The sequence below is a fragment of the Zophobas morio genome, unplaced genomic scaffold (assembly GCF_036711695.1).
Source record: "Zophobas morio isolate AGI-343-1 ecotype UQ-CSIRO unplaced genomic scaffold, CSIRO_AGI_Zmor_V1 ptg000038l, whole genome shotgun sequence".
Taxonomy (NCBI): Eukaryota; Metazoa; Arthropoda; class Insecta; order Coleoptera; family Tenebrionidae; genus Zophobas; species Zophobas morio.
The window spans coordinates 1,247,633-1,266,388 of record NW_026972143.1 but is presented as its reverse complement, the minus strand read 5'-3'; the positions used below and the strand labels follow the sequence as shown (position 1 = coordinate 1,266,388).

The window sequence follows — 18,756 nt, the reverse complement described above, 5'->3', positions numbered from 1 at the left end:
GTTCGATAATGGCGATATATAGAGTGAACTTGAACACCATATACAGAGTGATTCTTTTTATTTAATTAAATTAAAGTGTCCTACAATTTAAAACTACAACTTAGACATTTATGAGAATAATTTAGACGAAATATAGTAGAATAAAGCCGAGACGACGAAGATTTTGCACAACCAATCCACGAACCACATTCTAAAAAATAATTTCGGTTTTAATATGTATTGTATGTATGTATTTTATTCTTACACTTTCATTTGCATTTTGGCTGCTGGAATCTGGTCATCACTTTCTTTCAACAAATACAGCCGCGCTGAGTGTATACAATTCAAAAAATAGTCGCGAAAATTGCCCCCTCGTCCGTCCATTTTATAAATTTCTCGTTCCCTGGGGTTCAAAAGTTCAATCGCTTCCATGCTTTTACTGTTATCGAAATCCCAGTTTCTGTTAACATAGTATTCGCAAAGAGCGTAGGCATTCAGGGTGCGTTTTTGAATTTTCATGAAGCTAAAAATCGATGTTTAAGTGTGTATGTGTGTGTGTGTTTTCGTACTTACAATGGTTTTATGCGACAAAGAATCAAAATGGTGTCGATAATCAGCGCTGGAAGTATTTGAAATAGGGTCATGATTGTGTAGTGTTTGATTTTAGATTGGGTGAGGGAACCCCCCGGGTACCAGAAAATGTTGTTGAATGGTAAAGCCGTCTCTACGATGGTTTTGCCCATTTTGACCACTTGGTTGAACGTTAGTTTGTAGGCGTGGGACGAAACGGCGTTGTAAACTCTTCGTTGTCTAGAAAGAAGTGACAATAAATTTATTTTTTAAGTAAGAAACAAAGTACCCTTTGTTGGTAACAAAATCGAAAGTGCTAAATAAGAGTCCGTTAGCTACGAGGTCAGCCGGAATGTAGTCTAAATAGCCGTCGCCTCGACAGAAAAGCGTTCTAATCACGCCTTTCCCGCCCCCTATTAGGAGTCCAGTGGGGCCGTTTATGTTATCAGTATATCCGGGAAGGGGTTCTCTCCAAATAGGTACCACTACAATAAAAATAAACTTATCTGTAATTACAACAGTATGACAATGTAGTACCAACTGATGGCCGAAAAATCACCACAGGCAGACGCTCCATTTCGTCACTAACCAAACCCTCACTCAGCGCCTTTGTAAACGGATAACAATTAGGGAATTTCTCCAAAATCCTACAAACTCATCAACAATCAACAATTCCCGACAAAAAAAACAATTCCATACTTATTTTTGATCGTCTCGACAAGCTCGTTCTCCAAACACTCGCAGATTTTGATGACGTCGTGAGGGTTTCTAGGTGGGGGGTATATCTGCTCCTTGACTATATCCTCGTCTAGGTGACAATAAGCAGTCGAAACGTGCACAAAATTGAGCAAATTTTGACACTCCTTTGCCAGTTCTAACATAAGTTTGGTCCCACGCACGTTGACAATCACGGCTTCTTGCAGCGGTATGTCAAACCTGACTATAGCGGCACAGTGGAAGATTATTTCCACTTCTGAACAAAGCTTTTTTCTGTCAGAGAGGGACAAATCGAGACCTGGGAGGGACACGTCGCCTGAAATAGCTTCTACTTTTTGGAAAATAGAAGCGTCGTGCTGGGTTTTTAACACCCCGAAGATCTACACACAGAAAAAAATAAAACAACAATATTGGTAATAATAATAATAATAATAATAATAATGACTTACTGGATCCCGGAAGAGCTCGACCAGTCGTATCTGCGGCTCCTTCTCCCTTTTGCTTCTAATCAGTACGTAAACCTTCTTTACCCCGCCGCATGCACGCAACATTTTCTCTAACAACACTTTCCCCACGAAGCCGGTGGCCCCCGTTATCAGCACGGTTTTGTCTTCGAAAAAGCGCGCGATGCGGTCGGGGTACGTTTGGTACATTTCGCTCATCTTGGTTTCTTCGTTAGCGGCTTAGTGAAGAGTGGCTTGTGGTGGTTCGTGCTCTTCAATTGTTGGCGATGAGTGGTGGGGGCTGTGGGGGCTGACGCACGTACAGCAGGTGTCGTTTACAATTTATTGGTTTTGGTTTTTTATGACCCAGTGAAAAGTGTGTTACGTTTACAAATTGGGGATTTGAATATTGTTTTAAGTGTGTTTGGAATGAGTGAGAGTTAGTTTTTTGTTTACTGGAAAGTCGTGTACTTTTAGTAAAACTGTAGGTGATAGTTAATGCAATTTTTTTCGTTCCAGTGCGGTTTTTATCTGCTCGTCTGATGATTCAGGGCGTGAAAATGAACTGATTTGTGGACGTTGTGTGCACTGTTTGATTAGAAAATCTTGTGGATTTAACGGTTGTAGTGGTATTTGCAATCGTAAAAGAACGTGAAAATTGTTATGTAAGTGTGTTTTCTAAATTTACGTTTTGTTCATTTTTGAAAAGGTTGTTAAACAAAGATTTAATTATGTTAAAATTAATTAGCAGAGTAAAGTTTTACGCATGGGATTGTCGTCATGGATTTTATTTTGGTGTTTTCAAGGAATTCGATGAATAACAAAACCACAACCTGACACAAGGTAGTAAAGTGGTTAAAAAATTCGGCATTTTTTCTAGTCTAGAGAAGTTCGAGAAAGACGTCACTTCACGTACTTACAAATATCAATTATGGAATTTTTTTGCTGCCAACGTGCTGTGGATTTTAACAAAAGGAAGATCTATAATGTTAAACCACGTGTTTAGACAGACAGACAGGCGGAAACGGGAGACTGACGTTTTATATTGTAGACGCTGTCAAACGTCGAAAACATGAAATTATCCATTTGTCAAGAGGATCCTATTCTCAAGGGTATAGTGTTTACAATAATTTATAGGATAATACCCTTCTCGAGTATTTGCATATGTGTCATCGTGGTCACTGAGAATCGCAAGTCTGTATTTACCTTGATTTATGATGTTTGAGTTTGCCACAATGAACAAATAATAATTGTACTTTTTTAAAAAATTTAATTACTGTCGTAAGTGTGTACCTATTGTAAAAAAAAAAAACAAAATTTGGGCATTCAACTTTTAGTCAATTTTTAATTATAATAATTTGAAGAAAAAGGTAAGAGGATTGTACTGCTCACGCAAATGTTTTGAGCCTATGGGCGGATCGTTTTTGCCTGCCCTCACTGAAGAAGGCGGTCCAAACCCTTCAAGGGCAGAATTTGTAGGTAGGCTCAAACTACAACGAAATTCACATTTTACCCTATAAAATTTTATTGACAATAACGGGACGGACAGTAGTTATATATACATTTGGTAAGAAATATTTATGGCTCACACCAGTTATCTCGAATTTGTCGGAGAAGATTTAGCAGGTAGTTGTTCCCATAAAATAATGGTCACTTTCGTTCGTGAGTAACGATGGTCCGGACATGAATTATTTTGCTTTCCAACATCTTTCGACCAATTGTTCCGTATAAAAAATTTCATCACTTTTTCAAATAAAATACTCTTAAATGTTCATAATAAATAAATAAAAAAAACGATATTGTCGTTGAGGGACATGTAACTGGCATAATAATAAAACGTGCCATTTTTGTTAACTGATATTTTTTTCATAAATGTCACAAAATTATTAAATTTGTCTAATCATCCCCACCAATAATGTGATGACGTCACTTCAAATTTATGCATAGTAAATGGGTTTTAAATTGTATACAGTAACATAGTCCTACACATGTAGTTTATGACTCCGTGTTGAGTTTTTATCCAAAACGTCCAGATTTTTGGAAAAAAAATTATAATTATAAAACAATATTTTGCAAATTAATTTTGAATTTGCAAAATCGAATACTTTGAAATATTGCAGATGTTTTAAAATCATGATAAACATGATACATTTTTAATTAAAATATATTTGCTTATCCCCTCTAAAAAATTTATGACGTCACCTCAAAATTTTGCAGAATAAATCCTATCTTAAATGTATAAAATATGATGAGTTGTACACTTGTGATTTATCACTGCATTAATATTTTTTAGATTTGGTTATACAGAGTGTCTCAAAAAAGTTAATGACTGAGTCAATTTATTTTATTGAAGAAATCAAGAATAGCAAAACTGAATACTTTGAAATATTGTAGATGTTTTGAAGCTTTTGTAAGCACGGTAACTTTTTCGAAAATTTGATTAATCAAATATGCGCAAAATCAAAAATCGGAAAAACTGAAATTCACTAATGCAAAAAACAGAAAATCGAAAAATACAAATCGTAAAAATCGAAAATCTAAAAATGGCTAATCAAAAAATCGAAAATTCAATGAATCAAATACCTAGGTCGATCGAAAAGTGGAAATTCACAAACCTCAAAAATCGAAAAATCGAAAATTCAAAAACGGGAAAACCAAAAAATCGAAAAGTCAAAAATTTGTAATATTGAAAATTAAAAAAATCAAAAACAAAAATAAAAGAAATCGAAAATTAAAATAATCAAAATATATAAAGTAAAAAAAATTGCAAAGCCTAAAAACTGAAACGAACAGAAAAATAGAAAAAGCAAAAAATTGGAAAAACAAAAATTCGAAAAATCTAAAATCGAAAAAGTGGAAAATGGAAAATCTGAATAAAAAAACTTGAAAATTCTGAAAATTGGAAAATCGAAAACCAAAAAATCGGAAAGTAACAAAATCTAACAGTTGCGAATGGAAAAATTGAAAAACCGAGAATTCTAAACATCGACAATGGACAAATTGAAAATCGCAAAATTTAAATTGAAAAATTGAATATAGAAAAATCGATGAATTGAAAAATCGAAAATTCGACTACTCAAATTTTTTAAAATCGAAAAATCATAAAACTGAAAAATCCAAAATTCTAATCATCGAAAGTCTGAAAACTGAAAATCGAAAATTCTGAAAAGCGGAAAATAGAATATCGAAAAATTTAAAAGAAAGAAAATTGAAGTCTAAAAACCGAAGAATGGAAAAATTAAAAATCAAAAATTCAAAAAATCAAAACCGAAAAATTCAAAGATTTAAAAAGAAAATCGAAAAATCAAAAATCTGAAAATTGAAACTCGAAAATTTGGAAAATCGAAAAGTAAAAAAATTGAAGTCTAAAAGCTGAAAAATGGAAAACTGAACAATCGAAAATTCGAAAATCAAATATCGAAAAATCGAAAAGCCGAAAAATCGAAAATTTGATAAATCAGATATGCGAAAAACAGGAAATCTGAAAATGCAAAACTGGAAAATCAAAAATCTAAAAATGGAAAAATCGAAAATCGAAAATTCAATTTTTTCTAATACGTAGGTCGATCGAAAAACTGGAAATTCACAAATCTGAAAAATCGAAAATTTGCAAGATTGAAAAACTGAGAATTGAAAAATCAAAAAACCGAAAAATGGAAAAATCAAAAATCGAAAAATAGGAAAACCGAAAATTCGAAAATTCATAATATTGTAAACTCTAAAAGTCGACAATTCAAAAATCAAAAAACTGGAAAGTAAAATAATCGAAAAATCCAAAAGTAAACAAATTGCAAAGCCTAAAAACTGACGAACAGAAAAATCGAAAAATCGTAAAATCAAAAAGTGGAAAATCGAAAACTGGAAATTGAAAAATCGAAGATTGGAAAATCGAAAAATCGAAAATCGGAATATCGATAATCGACAAATTAAAAAACCGAAAAATCGAAAAATTAAGAAATCGAAAATCGAAAAATGAAAAAAAAAACGAAAATTCAAAAATCGAACAATCCGAAACTAAAATAATAGAAAAGTGGAAAAGTAAAAATTGTAAAGTCTCAAAACTGACGAACAGAACAATCTAAAAATAAAAAAAATCGAAAAATATCTGAACATGGAAAATCAAAAAATCGAAAATCGGAAAATGGAAAAACCGAAAAATCGAAAATTCGATGAAACAAATACTCGAAAAAGCGAAAAGTAAAAAAATTACAAGGCCTAAAAATTGAAAAATCAAAAAATCGAAAAAATGAAAATCGAAAAAACGACGATCGACAAAAAAAACAAAAAATCGAAAAGTGGAAAATCAGAAAGTAACAAAATTGAAATTTAAAAGCTGCAAATTGCAGAACCATAAATACTGAAACCAACAGAAAAATCGAAAAACCACAAAAGCGGAAAAACGAAAATCGAAAAATCGCAAATCGAAAAATTGTAAAATCAGAAAATAGAAAATCGAATAATCGAAAGTTGAAAAATCGAAGGTCGAAAAATAAAACAACCGAAAAATCGAAAAATTTTATGATTAATGGAAAATCGAAAAATCGAGAATAGAAGAATTAAAAAACCGGAAAATTGAAAAATCGGAAATCGAAGAATTAAAAACGTAAAATCGAGAATTCAAAAATCAAAAAAATCGGAAAGTAAAATATAATCCAAAAATGCAAAAAAATTGCAAAGTCCAAAAACTGACGAACAGAAAAATCAAAAAATCTAAAAATGGAAAGACGAAAAATCGAAAATTGAAAGAATGGCAAATAAAAAAATCGAAACACCGAAAAATCAAAAAAACGAAAAATTAAAAAATCGAAAAACGAAAAAACTGAAAACTCGAAAAATCAAAATACCGCAAATTTGAAAAATCAGAAAATTAGAAAGCAATAAAATCGAAAAGTTGATAGAAAAATAGAAACTGAAAAATCTAATTCGATGAAACTGTTGGTCGAAAAAACGAAAAATCGAAAATCGAAGTGACCTTTTTTTGAGACAGGCTGTATAAGTAAATCTAAAAAATATTACTGCAATGATAAATCACAGGTATAGACTCATCATATCAAATTTTACGATGACGTCATGAATTTTTTGGCGAAGATAAGCAAATACATTTTGATCGTGACTAAAAGTATTCTTCGACTTTCGTTCCATTTCAAAATTTACTCTTTGTATATTTCAGTGGTCACAACGAGTTCACTAACTACGCTGAAGTATGCAAAGATTAAATTTGTCACCGAAAAGATGACGGAAGTAATAAATTATCCTATCGGTCGAAGAACGTTCGGTCCGGTGTTACACCTCGACCCAAGAGAGACCGCAGTAAAGGATAACAAATGGAACGGATAAAATAAAGCGTCAAATATGATTGATAAACTTTAATAAACCAAAATTATGAAGTTTATAAACTGAATATTTTTTTTGCTTTTTGAAATGTAGTACACTTCAAAAAATGTCCGTGACTTACTTTAATGTGAATTTTATAACTATGGTCGGCACAATTAGACCTAATACTAGTGTGATTTTGAGCATATTCTCGATGTTATTAGAGCAGGACAGGTTTTTTTTCTAACTAATTGACAAGATTTCAAAGTATTCAGTTTTGTAATTCTTGATTTCTTCAATAAAATAAATTGACTCAGTCATTATTTTTTTTAGTCACCCTGTATGTATAAACAAATCCAAAAAATATTAATGGAATGGTAAATCACAAGTATAGACTCATCATATTCTGAACATTTTAGATAGGGTATTTATAAAATTAAAACTAATTTAGAGTAAGTATTCATAAAATTAAAACTAATTCAGGGTAAGAATTTGGTCAACACGTAAATTTCGTTGTAGTTTGAGCCTACCTACAAATTCTGCCCTTGGACGATTTGGACCGCCTCCTTCGGTGACGACCGGCAAAAATGATCCGCCCATAGGCTCAAAACATTTGCGTGCGATGTACCAGTGATGGTAGTACTAGGGAAAATCTAGAGTTGTACGAATTGACTAGTTTGGTTGTGGCTAATGCGCCTCGGTTTACAGGGGCGAATTTTTTCGATATTGGGAAGCCGCTTCTTCTGGATATTTTTGGGTTGACGTTTACTTATGTTTTTGTTTTAATACAGTTCCTTAGTTAAAATAACAGAAGATCTATTATTTTTATTATAATAAAAGTTTTATCTGACACAAGCGATATTTTAATGATATATCAACACTATATTTTCACGTAATTGGTACATAAAACAATAAAATATGACGTGCAATAGTAAAACAAACGCAATAAAAGTTGATTCCAGCTAAAATTGCTTTATTTCTTTTCCTAAAGAATAAAACTATTATAAGACGTTCATATTAATACATCACGCAATCAAAATTTGGTAACTCATCATCTCCGAATTTTATTTTTTCTATATTTATATTTCGAACCAACTTAAAAGGTTTTAATTGTTATTTAAATAAACAGATCCTACCTGATAAAACCCTACATTAACACATCATGCGATTACCCACATCATCATGCAATTACCCACATTCTCACAATGGCTCTCCACCTATTAACACTATTCTTCAAAGTCGGCTACATTTTACCCATAACACCCCCTTTATCCTCCAGACCGTCCATCCTCCGAAAAATCTACTGTATCCTAATTTTCGTAATACTAACAACAGGCGCCTTCTTCACCATCCAAAGCAGAAATTTCTACAGAAATACGTTCTTCATGAAGCAATTCTTCCTCTACGCGAACGACCTAATCGTTCTAGCCCTCATCTTCCACGTCATCGTGGTGTACAACTTCTGGCAAAACCAGCAATGGAAAAAATTTTTGGCAAGATTGGAAGTCAGCAAAAAAATGACAGACTTTGGACAGAGTCGAAGATATTTGAGCAAAATTCCGTGTTGGACGTGTTTTGTTGCAGGCCACGTGGTTTTTACTCTAATCGCCAGCTATGGAATAGTGATTTGGTTCCAAATAGAGGGTCTACTGGTGCTGAAGAGGATCACCGTTAGCACTGCGGAATATATAAACTTTTTTTACCTTCTGCTTTTGTGTCACCTTGTTTATATGTTACTTAAGCAGTATAGGGGCGTGAACAAAACACTGGTGGCTTACGCCACACAGAGGCAGGGGTTTCCGGACGACGTCGCGCGCGTCACGGGCTACGTGATTTGCTACTTGAAAGAAACTACAGATATGTTTAACACCCTGTTTGGCTGGCCGGTGTTTTTGATTATTTTCCACACAGTTTTGCTACTGCTGATTTATGTGTTCGTTATGGTGACTCAAGACGAGAGTTACGAGGCGCTGTCGCTCCATATATGTATCACCGCTTTTACAATGGTATGTACAGGACTTTATTAAATTAAATTTAACAAAATCCTTCCAGTTTATGACCAGCTTGTACCTCGTTATGTGCGACAAAGTGAGTCAAGAGTCCCAAAAAACCGTCTCCTTGACCTACAAGTTGCGCTGGTCGTGGCAGCAGGTCAGTCACAGTCAGAAACAAGAACTGTACGAATTCACCAACCTCGTGGTCCTAAATTCTCCGGTCTTCACTGCTGCTGGGTTTTTCAGGACCGGAAAGTTTACGATTATTGAGATTCTGGCGACCGTCAGCAGCACGCTGGTCATTTTGTTACAGTTCAACAACAAATAATGCGTGAGTGGAATATGCAATTAAAAGTTTGCGGTTGAAATATTTATGTGTTTTTTGTTGTGAATTGAAATGCTGTCTGGTGCCGGATCTGAAGAGTCAAGGATTCTCGGTGGACGGAGAAAATCCCCTGGTTATGGAAATTATTGGTAAAAATCATAAAACAAACTTGTAAATTAGGTAACGCGGAAAGTTTGCGTAAATGATCAATGTTTATTGTTGGTTGGAATAATTATGGCTACCTGGAAATGTGGAAGCGTGTGTTGAATGAACAAATAAATGGATGAATTAATTCAGTAAATTTGTGGTTTGATTATTAGGTTTAGCGTTTTGTTTCAAGTGGAACAAGTTTTGTGTTTTTATAAATAGTGTTTGTAAACATTTGTAATTGTTACTAATTTTAAGAACAAATTTAGTAATGACCCTCTTATTTTTTAATCACATTCAAAACAAAAATTAAATGCAATTCGCTTGAAAAAACACTCTGAGGAGCTTCTAGAATCTTTCAAAATTTTTCAAAAATAAAATACCAGAGACGTCGAGAATTTTTAAAATTGTTTCATTATTACTGTTCATTATATCTTCAAGGTTTCCAAAATAATTCACATTCTTGAAAAAAAAAAAAGTACCAAGGGCCCCTTTAATTCTTTCAAACTCTTTAAAAAACAAAACACAAGGATCCCCTAAAATTTGTTCAAATTTTCCAAAAATAAATACTACGGGCTTTGAAGACGCTTTCACAGTTTAAAAAAAAGTACTGAGATGACTCCAGAATTTTTTGAAATTTTCCAAAAATAAAATACATACCTAGGATTTTCAAAATTATTTCATTTTTTTTTTTTCAAAACCAAGGGTTTCCAAGACCGTTTTCTTTGAAACACAGGCATTTAAAAAAGGTTAGTGTCTTAGATAACTTTAATAAACTAAACTTGATTTTTGGAATTGATTGATAACCCCTATAAGTTTATATAAAATTAGAGCTAGATTATTAAACTGTAAGTGTATTTTATTCCAAAATCAAAAATAACAACACATTCGACAACGTTGCCAGTGCCAGTTTTAGTAAATTATTCTAGTGTGAAATATGTAATTTAGGATAATTAGGTAAATAGATCAACTTGTATTTCTCAATAATGAATAAAGTGTATAAATAAACACTACAGAATATCTATATTTTGAAAGTAAGGTTTTATTTTCCGACATGATTTAAATAAAATTTATTGTTAAATCTAAACGTATTTCTACTGAAAAATATACCTCTTTTATTATGTTGGTCACATGTTGGCAACGTCTAAAATTCGCCAGAAATGACATATGATGTGACATGTTAAGGCCGAATTGAAAAAAAACTGGAAAAGAAAAAAGTTTTATGTTCAAATGAAAATATTTTTATCAAGATTTTGACTTTTTCTAAAAATTAAAAAACTGAGATTTTGAATTACTTAAAAATCCAGGAAAAATACTGGAATATGTATGTATATTCGAAAAATTTAGAAATATTCAGTTTGGAATTCAATTCTTTTTTTATTTTGTTTTATTCAAAAATTGTCAGATTTCCATGGGAGATTCTGGAAAAATGGTAGGAGTTATCCAAGAAATAAGACCGAAATTTTTAGAGGTCGAAATGTGCAAGAAAAGGTCTTTAGTCAAGTTTCAAAGATGGTCGAAAAATTCCAAAATTTTCATTAAGCGAAAAATTTTGGTTTTGAAAAAGTTGTATAAAAAATTTCAAAAATACGGGGATATAGATTTCGACGTCCTGGTTCCAAAAATACAGCCTGTTTATGACCTCAAAGCAAGATTTTCGAAATATGATTTTTTTTTTTAATCAAAACATTGCTAAATTTCAATGGGGATTCTGAAAAAATGGTAGAAGTTATCTAAGGAATGACGCCGAAAATAACTTGTGGAGGTCGAAATGTGCAAATAAATGTCTTTAGATATGTTATGAAGGTGGTCGTAAAATTCCGAAATTTTCATAAGTGAAAAATTTTGGTTTTGAAAAAATTGTCTAAAAATCCACAAAAAATTCTAGAAATTGGATATCGACGTGCGATGCGAAAAATGTAGCGTGATTATGGAACTCAAATTTTTTTTAATCTTTACAATTGTCGTATTTCATTGGAATATTCTGGAAAAATGGCAGAAATTATAGAAGAAATGAAGTCGAAAGGAGCTTCTGGAGGTTGAAATGTACAAGAAAATGTGTTGAGTTAAGTTTCGAAGGTGGTTGAAAAATTCTGAAATTTTCAAAAGCGAAAAATTTTGATTTTGGAAAAGTTATTTAAAAATCTTCAAAAAATTCTGAGATATAGATTTCGACTTGCTGATTTCAAAAATGTAGCGTGTTTATGGCCCTAGACCGAGATTTTTAATTATTCTTTTTGAAATTCAGTTCATTTTTTAATCATAAAAATTGCCACAATTCAGTGGGCGATTCTGGAAAAATGATAGGAGTTATCAAAGAAATAAGACCGAAAGTAACTCCTGCAGATCGAAATGTGCAAGAAAATTTCTTTAATTAAGTGTCAAAGGTGGTCCAAAAATTCCAAAATTTTCATAAGTGAAAAATTTTAGTTTTAAAAAAGTTGTACAAAAAGCGACAAAAAAATCTGGGACATAAATTTCGACATCCTGGTTCGAAAAATACAGCGTGTTTGTGATCTCAGAGCATGATTTTAGAAATATACCCTTAGGAATTATTTTTTTTTATCAAAATATTGCCATATTTCAGTGCAGATAGTAGGAGTTGTCCAAAAAATGACGCCGAAAGTCACTTCTAGAAGTCGAAATGTGCAAGAAAATATTTTTAGGTAGGTATCTTTTGAACGTGAACGAAAAATTCCGAAATTTTCATAAGTGAAAAATTTTGGTTTTGAAAAAGTTGTCTAAAAATCCACAAAAAAATTCTAGAATTTGGATATCGACGTGCGATGCGAAAAATATAGCGTGATTATGGAATTCAAATTTTTTTAATCCTTAAAATTGTCGTATTTCATTCGAAGATTCTGGAAAAATGGCAGAAATTATAGAAGAAATGAAGTCGAAAATAACTTCTGGAGGTCGAAATGTACAAGAAAATGTGTTGAGTTAAGTTTCGAAGGTGGTTGAAAAATTCTGAAATTTTCAAAAGCGAAAAATTTTGATTTTAAAAAAGTTATTTAAAAATCTTCAAAAAATTCTGGGATATAGATTTTGACGCGCTGATTCGAAAAATGTAGCGTGTTTATGGCCCTAGACCGAGATTTTAAATATTCTTTTTGAAATTCAGTTCTTTTTTCAATCCTAAAAATTGTCACAATTCAGTGGGAGATTCTGGAAAAATGATAGGAGTTATCAAAGAAATAAGGCCGAAAGTAACTCCTGCAGATCGAAATGTGCAAGAAAATATCTTTAATTAAGTGTCAAAGGTGGTCGAAAAATTCCAAAATTTTCATAAGTGAAAAGTTTTAATTTTGAAAAAGTTGCACAAAAAACGTCAAAAAAATCTGGGGCATAGATTTCGACATCCTGGTTCGAAAAATACAGCGTGTTTGTGATCTCAGAGCATGATTTTAGAAATATACCCTTAGGAATTATTTTTTTTTATCAAAATATTGCCATATTTCAGTGCAGATAGTAGGAGTTGTCCAAAAAATGACGCCGAAAGTCACTTCTAGAAGTCGAAATGTGCAAGAAAATATTTTTAGGTAGGTATCTTTTGAACGTGAACGAAAAATTCCGAAATTTTCATAAGTGAAAAATTTTGGTTTTGAAAAAGTTGTCTAAAAATCCACAAAAAAATTCTAGAAATTGGATATCGACGTGCGATGCGAAAAATATAGCGTGATTATGGAATTCAAATTTTTTTTAATCCTTAAAATTGTCGTAATTCATTGGAAGATTCTGGGAGAATGGCAGAAATTATAGAAGAAATGAAGTCGAAAGGAGCTTCTGGAGGTCGAAATGTACAAGAAAATGTGTTGAGTTAAGTTTCGAAAATGGTTGAAAAATTTTGAAATTTTCAAAAGCGAAAAATTTTGATTTTAAAAAAGTTATTTAAAAATCTTCAAAAAATTCTGGGATATAGATTTTGACGCGCTGATTCGAAAAATGTAGCGTGTTTATGGCCCTAGACCGAGATTTTAAATATTCTTTTTGAAATTCAGTTCTTTTTTCAATCCTAAAAATTGTCACAATTCAGTGGGAGATTCTGGAAAAATGATAGGAGTTATCAAAGAAATAAGGCCGAAAGTAACTCCTGCAGATCGAAATGTGCAAGAAAATTTCTTTAATTAAGTGTCAAAGGTGGTCCAAAAATTCCAAAATTTTCATAAGTGAAAAATTTTAGTTTTAAAAAAGTTGTACAAAAAGCGTCAAAAAAATCTGGGACATAAATTTCGACATCCTGGTTTGAAAAATACAGCGTGTTTGTGATCTCAGAGCATGATTTTAGAAATATACCCTTAGGAATTATTTTTTTTATCAAATTATTGCCATATTTCAGTGGCAGATAGTAGGAGTTGTCCAAGAAATGACTCCGAAAGTCAGTTCTAGAAGTCGAAATGTGCAATAAAATATTTTTAGGTAGGTATCTTTTGAACATAAACGAAAAATTCCGAAATTTTCATAAGTGAAAAATTTTGGTTTTGAAAAAGTTGTCTAAAAATCTACAAAAAAATTCTAGAAATTGAATATCGACGTGCGATGCGAAAAATGTAGCGTGATTATGGAACTCAATTTTTTTTTAATCCTTACAATTGTCGTATTTCATTGGAAGATTCTGGAAAAATTGCAGAAATTATAGAAGAAATGAAGTCGAAAGGAGCTTCTGGAGGTCGAAATGTACAAGAAAATGTGTTGAGTTAAGTTTCGAAGGTGAAAAATTTTGGTTTTGAAAAAGTTGTCTAAAAATCCTCAAAAAATTCTATAAATTGGATATAGACGCATGATTCGAAAAATATAGCGTATTTATGGTCCTAGACCAATATTTTAGAACTATTCTCTTTGGAATTCAATTTTTTTTATCTTTAAAGTGGTCTCGTATTTTATTGGGAGATTCTGGAAAAATGGTAAGAGTTATAGAAGAAATGAGGTCCAAAGTAACTTCTGGAGATCGAAATGTACAAGAAAATGTGTTTAGTTAAGTTCCAAAGGTGGTCGAAAAATTCCGAAATTTGAAAAATTCCGAAATTTTCAAAAGCGAAAAATTTTGATTTTGAAAAAGTTACTCTATCTAAAAATCCTCAAAAAATTCTGGGGTATAGATTTCGACCAACTGACTCAAAAAATATAGCGTGTTTAATGGCCCTAAACTAAGGTTTTAGAAATATTCTGTACGGAATTCAATTTTTTAATCCTAAATATTGTCATACTTCACTGTGAGAGATTCTTGAAAAATGGTAGCACCTATATAAGAGATAAGCCCAAAAGAAACTTCTGGAGGTTGCTCTTGGTAACTTAAGGTTGAAATGAAGAAGAAAATGTCTTTAGTTAATAAGTTGCGAAAGTGGTCGGAAAATTCCCGAATTTTCATAAGCGAAAAATTTTGCTTTTGAAAAAGTCGTCTAAAAATCCACAAAAAATTCTAGGATATAGATATCGACTTACTGATTGGAAAAATATATGGTGTTTGTGGTCCCTGAGCAAAATTTTCGAAATATTCGCTGCAAATATTTTTTTTAACTTAAATATGGCCGTAATTCAATGGAAGATTCTGGAAAAATTGGTAAAAGTTTTGGAAAAAATAAACCCGGAAGTCGAAATTTACAAAAAAAAAGCCTTTAGGTAAATTTCAATAGTGGTCGAGAAAGGGGGAATTTTTCATAAAAGAGGAGTATTGAAAAATCGTGCTTTTGATAAAGTTGCCTAATCCAAGTCATTCAGCGAATTAAAAACAGTGCTGTGTTCCCGGAATTTTCGGAAAATTAGATATAAATTTTTGAAACCTCCTGTACACAGTTTAAAAAATGATATTATGAATGTTAATAAATAAAAAAGAATACATGACGTCATTAATTTTCTAGAGAGGATGAATACACAGATTTTAATTCCTGGTCTCCAATAAAATAATCAAAAATTACGTTAATAAACTGTCATAACTAAATCACAAATAGAGGATCATGATCCTTTAAATAAATTTGGGCATGACGTCATCAAGTGTTTGGAAGGTATGAACAGATGAAATTTGATTAATATTAATATTTTGGCTAATATATAAAATGAAATTATCTATTATTATTGTAAAATAATCAGGTTCTCATAACTTTGTGTCCTGAATTATTTATTTGTTTATGCAATATCATTCACTTAATTACCTGCTTCGTGAAAACGTTTCTAAATAATAGCGTGTGTACAAAAACAACATTAGCTGAATGAAAACTTCGATATCAATAATATTCATCAATATCGAAAACCTTACTACAATAATTACAGTGTACTCCAACCTTTCCACATGATGCTTCTCCTCAAAGTAATTATTTCAGTGAGCCAATTCTGTGCTGTAACACCTCCCTTCATCCAAAAAAAATCTCACCCTCTTCACCGCAAATGTCACATTTTATTCATTTTCGCACTAATAACAACAATCCTTATAGCAGCATTCGTCGAAAAAAATTTCTTCGTCCGAGAAGGCATCATAAAAATGATCGTGCTATACCTGAACAATTTGATCCTCTACGCGTTCAGCTATCGAGCGATCATTGCTTTAAATTTCTGGAAAAAAGATCAGTGGTATAAACTGCTGGAAAATTTATCCACTGGTAGACAAATCAAACAAAAACGCTTCGGCTACGAAAACGCGGGTTTTTTTCTTGCAAATTTATTCTACCTAGCTATTGCCATGTACACTATGATTAACTGGCACGATCCACAGAAACTCCCTCATGTTATTAACGTGATTGAACAATACTTGCAATTCTTGTACAAGTGTCTGTGTTGCGTCCTTCTGCATATGTTGTCCCAACGGTATACGAAATTGGCGCAGTTGGTAGGATTCCACCTCAAGCGCAGAAAACAGCGTAAAGTGGTACCAATCAGTTTGATTAAACACATCGAGTACGAAATGTGCTTGCTCAAACAAACAGTTAACATTTTTAACGAAATATTCGGGTGGCCGATTGCTCTAATAATCCTGTTTTCGACCATTCAGCTTTTTAATTATATCGAATTTTCGGTTTATTTCTACGAGTATGTCAATTTTGTGGAGAAGATTATGGCAGCTATATGGATTCTGTCTTTCGGGATTGTGAGTGGGTTTGGTTGTTGGTGGTGGTACTAATGGGTTGATTTCAGGCCCCGACGATAGTTTTAGTTTTGATGTGTGACTACGTTTGTCAAAAAGCGAAGAGGATGTTACCGCTCACGCTCAAACTGAGGTGGTGCTTTAAGAATTGTGGTACTAGGGAAAATCTAGAGTTGTACGAATTGACTAGTTTGGTTGTGGGTAATGCGCCTAGGTTTACAGCGGCGAATTTTTTCGACGTTGGGAAACCGCTTCTTCTGGATATTTTTGGACTAGCGTTTACTTATGTTGTTGTTTTAATACAGTTTCATGGGAGTTAAAATTACATATTATTACTGTATAATTTTGTTTTTTAAGACTTTAAATTCAAATAAGCAAATGAAATTCAAACACCTATTGCCACTCTATTGGTCGAAAATAACGACCCAAATTTTCAAACCAAAACCCCTTTCATCTAGTGTCTTCAGTCGAAACAGTTGGCACTGACAACACTGCCACTACTACCTGTCAAGATGATATCCAAAACAAAAAGTTTGTAAATAACACCCGAAAAATGAATTTACAAACACTGTTCCAAGACTTCAACCCAAGGTAAGCTTCAGTCGCCCCCAAAATGCCCCTTTCAACCCACCGCAACCCCTCTGCTACCCCCACAGCCTCCACCTAACCTCAAACTTTCACCACAAAAATTCTCTTTCAGTAAATTCGTGGTGCACACGTGCCTATTAGTTTTCACAGCCCTCTTCGCAATAAGACTCGATAATTACGTAACGTGGTCTTTCTGGTGCGTATTCGCCCCCATTTGGATATGGAAAGTGTTGGTAATTTTAGGTGCAACAGTCGGAAGCTACGTATGGTGGAGATACCCTCATTTCAGGTAGACGCACATTCTAATCTAATTTTTTCCGAGTAAACGAACCCGTTGCAGGTTAGACTGTGAGGCGTACATCCACTACAAGTCAATGCTGATATCCCTAGCGTTACATTTGATATTGTTAATGTTCGAACTGCTCGTATGTGATAAGCTGGAATCAAACAGACATTTGTGGATTCTGGTTTTTATACCGCTGATTTTCATATCGATAGTTAGCATAGCCGTGTGCATTTGGGCTGTTAAACATGACAGGTCGTTTGAGGTACGTTTGAGTAAGTTTGTAGTAAAATGGATATGAAAATTTGTGTTTCAGCTGGAGCTCTTCTGCGCCGTGAACGTGCTACAGTTCATCTTTCTAGCCCTACGCTTAGACGGGTTCATCAGCTGGTCCTGGGAAGTGGTGTTCGTGCCGCTGTGGATAGTGATGTGCTTGTCGTTAGTGGGTGTGCTGTACACCATTATTTTCGCCGCCATTTTGTTAAGAACTCCAGAAGTTAATGCTCAACAAAGACGGTCTAGTTTTAAGTCGGCGTTAGGGTACACTTTTTTAGTTATTCCTATTTTAATATTCCAAGTGAGTAGATTATTTAGTGAATTTTTGGTCTCTAATTTTGTGTTGTAGGTATTACTAGCCAACAAATTGGACGGCGAGATTCGTCTGTCGTACACAGCCGTCGTCAGCCCCCTTTTCATTTCGTTCACAACGTTAATTTTAATGTCGTTCAGTGCCAAGGGAGGCAACCGATGTACGTTTTTTGAGGTTATGGTCGACTAAATGCTCACATTGTGTGTTTCAGGGTGGTTCGGCATGCGCAAAGACTTCTGCGCATTCGTCCTTGGCGCTTGCCCCCTCCTCCAAGAATACGCCAACATTGCCTACCACAGCGAACGGCGGAGCAACGGCGTCGAACTCCAACAACAAAACGAGAAAAGCGATCCCGCGAACGTCAAGAAAGCCGACTTGCTTAAGCCAGTTCTGCCCATAATCTCGATCGAAATGCCTGACTGATCGTGTCTAGTGCTTCCTGATCGGTGGTGTGACCTTGTGATGGATTTTGTTGCCAAACGTTGTAATTTTGTTAATTTTTAATTGTTAATACGTATGAGACGATACGGGGTTTTATTTTCGTTGGCGTTGTAAGTGAGGTTGTTTACCGATGCATTTATTAACTGTACACAGAGCTGCACAAGTTTTGTTAGCGGGGTTAGGTTGATTCGTACTTACATTGCCAGTTGCAGGATATATTTTACTATAATTGTGTTGTAAATATACATTTTTAATTTAAGGAGTGTGATTTAGACGCACCCAACATTTATAG

General features: G+C 33.3%; 3 protein-coding genes across 4 annotated transcripts; 2 read left to right on the top strand and 1 right to left on the bottom strand.

The window, feature by feature from the left end:
- Nucleotides 1-41: 41 nt before the first annotated feature.
- LOC135140230 (putative fatty acyl-CoA reductase CG5065) lies at nt 42-2,306 on the bottom strand. Its single transcript, XM_064070705.1, has 7 exons — nt 1,716-2,306; nt 1,249-1,646; nt 1,087-1,196; nt 839-1,034; nt 553-789; nt 245-502; nt 42-190 (listed from the first exon to the last, which is right to left on the bottom strand). Exons 1-7 carry the CDS (start codon nt 1,926-1,928, stop codon nt 109-111), a joined length of 1,494 nt encoding a protein of 497 aa, XP_063926775.1. The 5' UTR covers nt 1,929-2,306; the 3' UTR covers nt 42-108.
- Nucleotides 2,307-8,162: 5,856 nt separating this feature from the next.
- On the top strand, nt 8,163-9,679 carry LOC135140143 (uncharacterized). Of its 2 annotated transcripts, XM_064070565.1 has the most exons (3): nt 8,163-9,028; nt 9,075-9,347; nt 9,439-9,679. In XM_064070565.1, exons 1-2 carry the CDS (start codon nt 8,228-8,230, stop codon nt 9,342-9,344), a joined length of 1,071 nt encoding a protein of 356 aa, XP_063926635.1. In that variant the 5' UTR covers nt 8,163-8,227; the 3' UTR covers nt 9,345-9,347; nt 9,439-9,679. The 2 variants fall into 2 exon arrangements, with proteins under 2 accessions (XP_063926635.1, XP_063926634.1); XM_064070564.1 differs by having other exon boundaries at nt 9,075-9,679.
- Nucleotides 9,680-17,027: 7,348 nt separating this feature from the next.
- LOC135139929 (transmembrane protein 185A) lies at nt 17,028-18,723 on the top strand. The gene is made up of 6 exons (XM_064070296.1): nt 17,028-17,154; nt 17,264-17,440; nt 17,492-17,699; nt 17,751-18,011; nt 18,060-18,183; nt 18,235-18,723. Exons 1-6 carry the CDS (start codon nt 17,117-17,119, stop codon nt 18,444-18,446), a joined length of 1,020 nt encoding a protein of 339 aa, XP_063926366.1. The 5' UTR covers nt 17,028-17,116; the 3' UTR covers nt 18,447-18,723.
- The last annotated feature ends 33 nt before the right edge of the window (nt 18,724-18,756 follow it).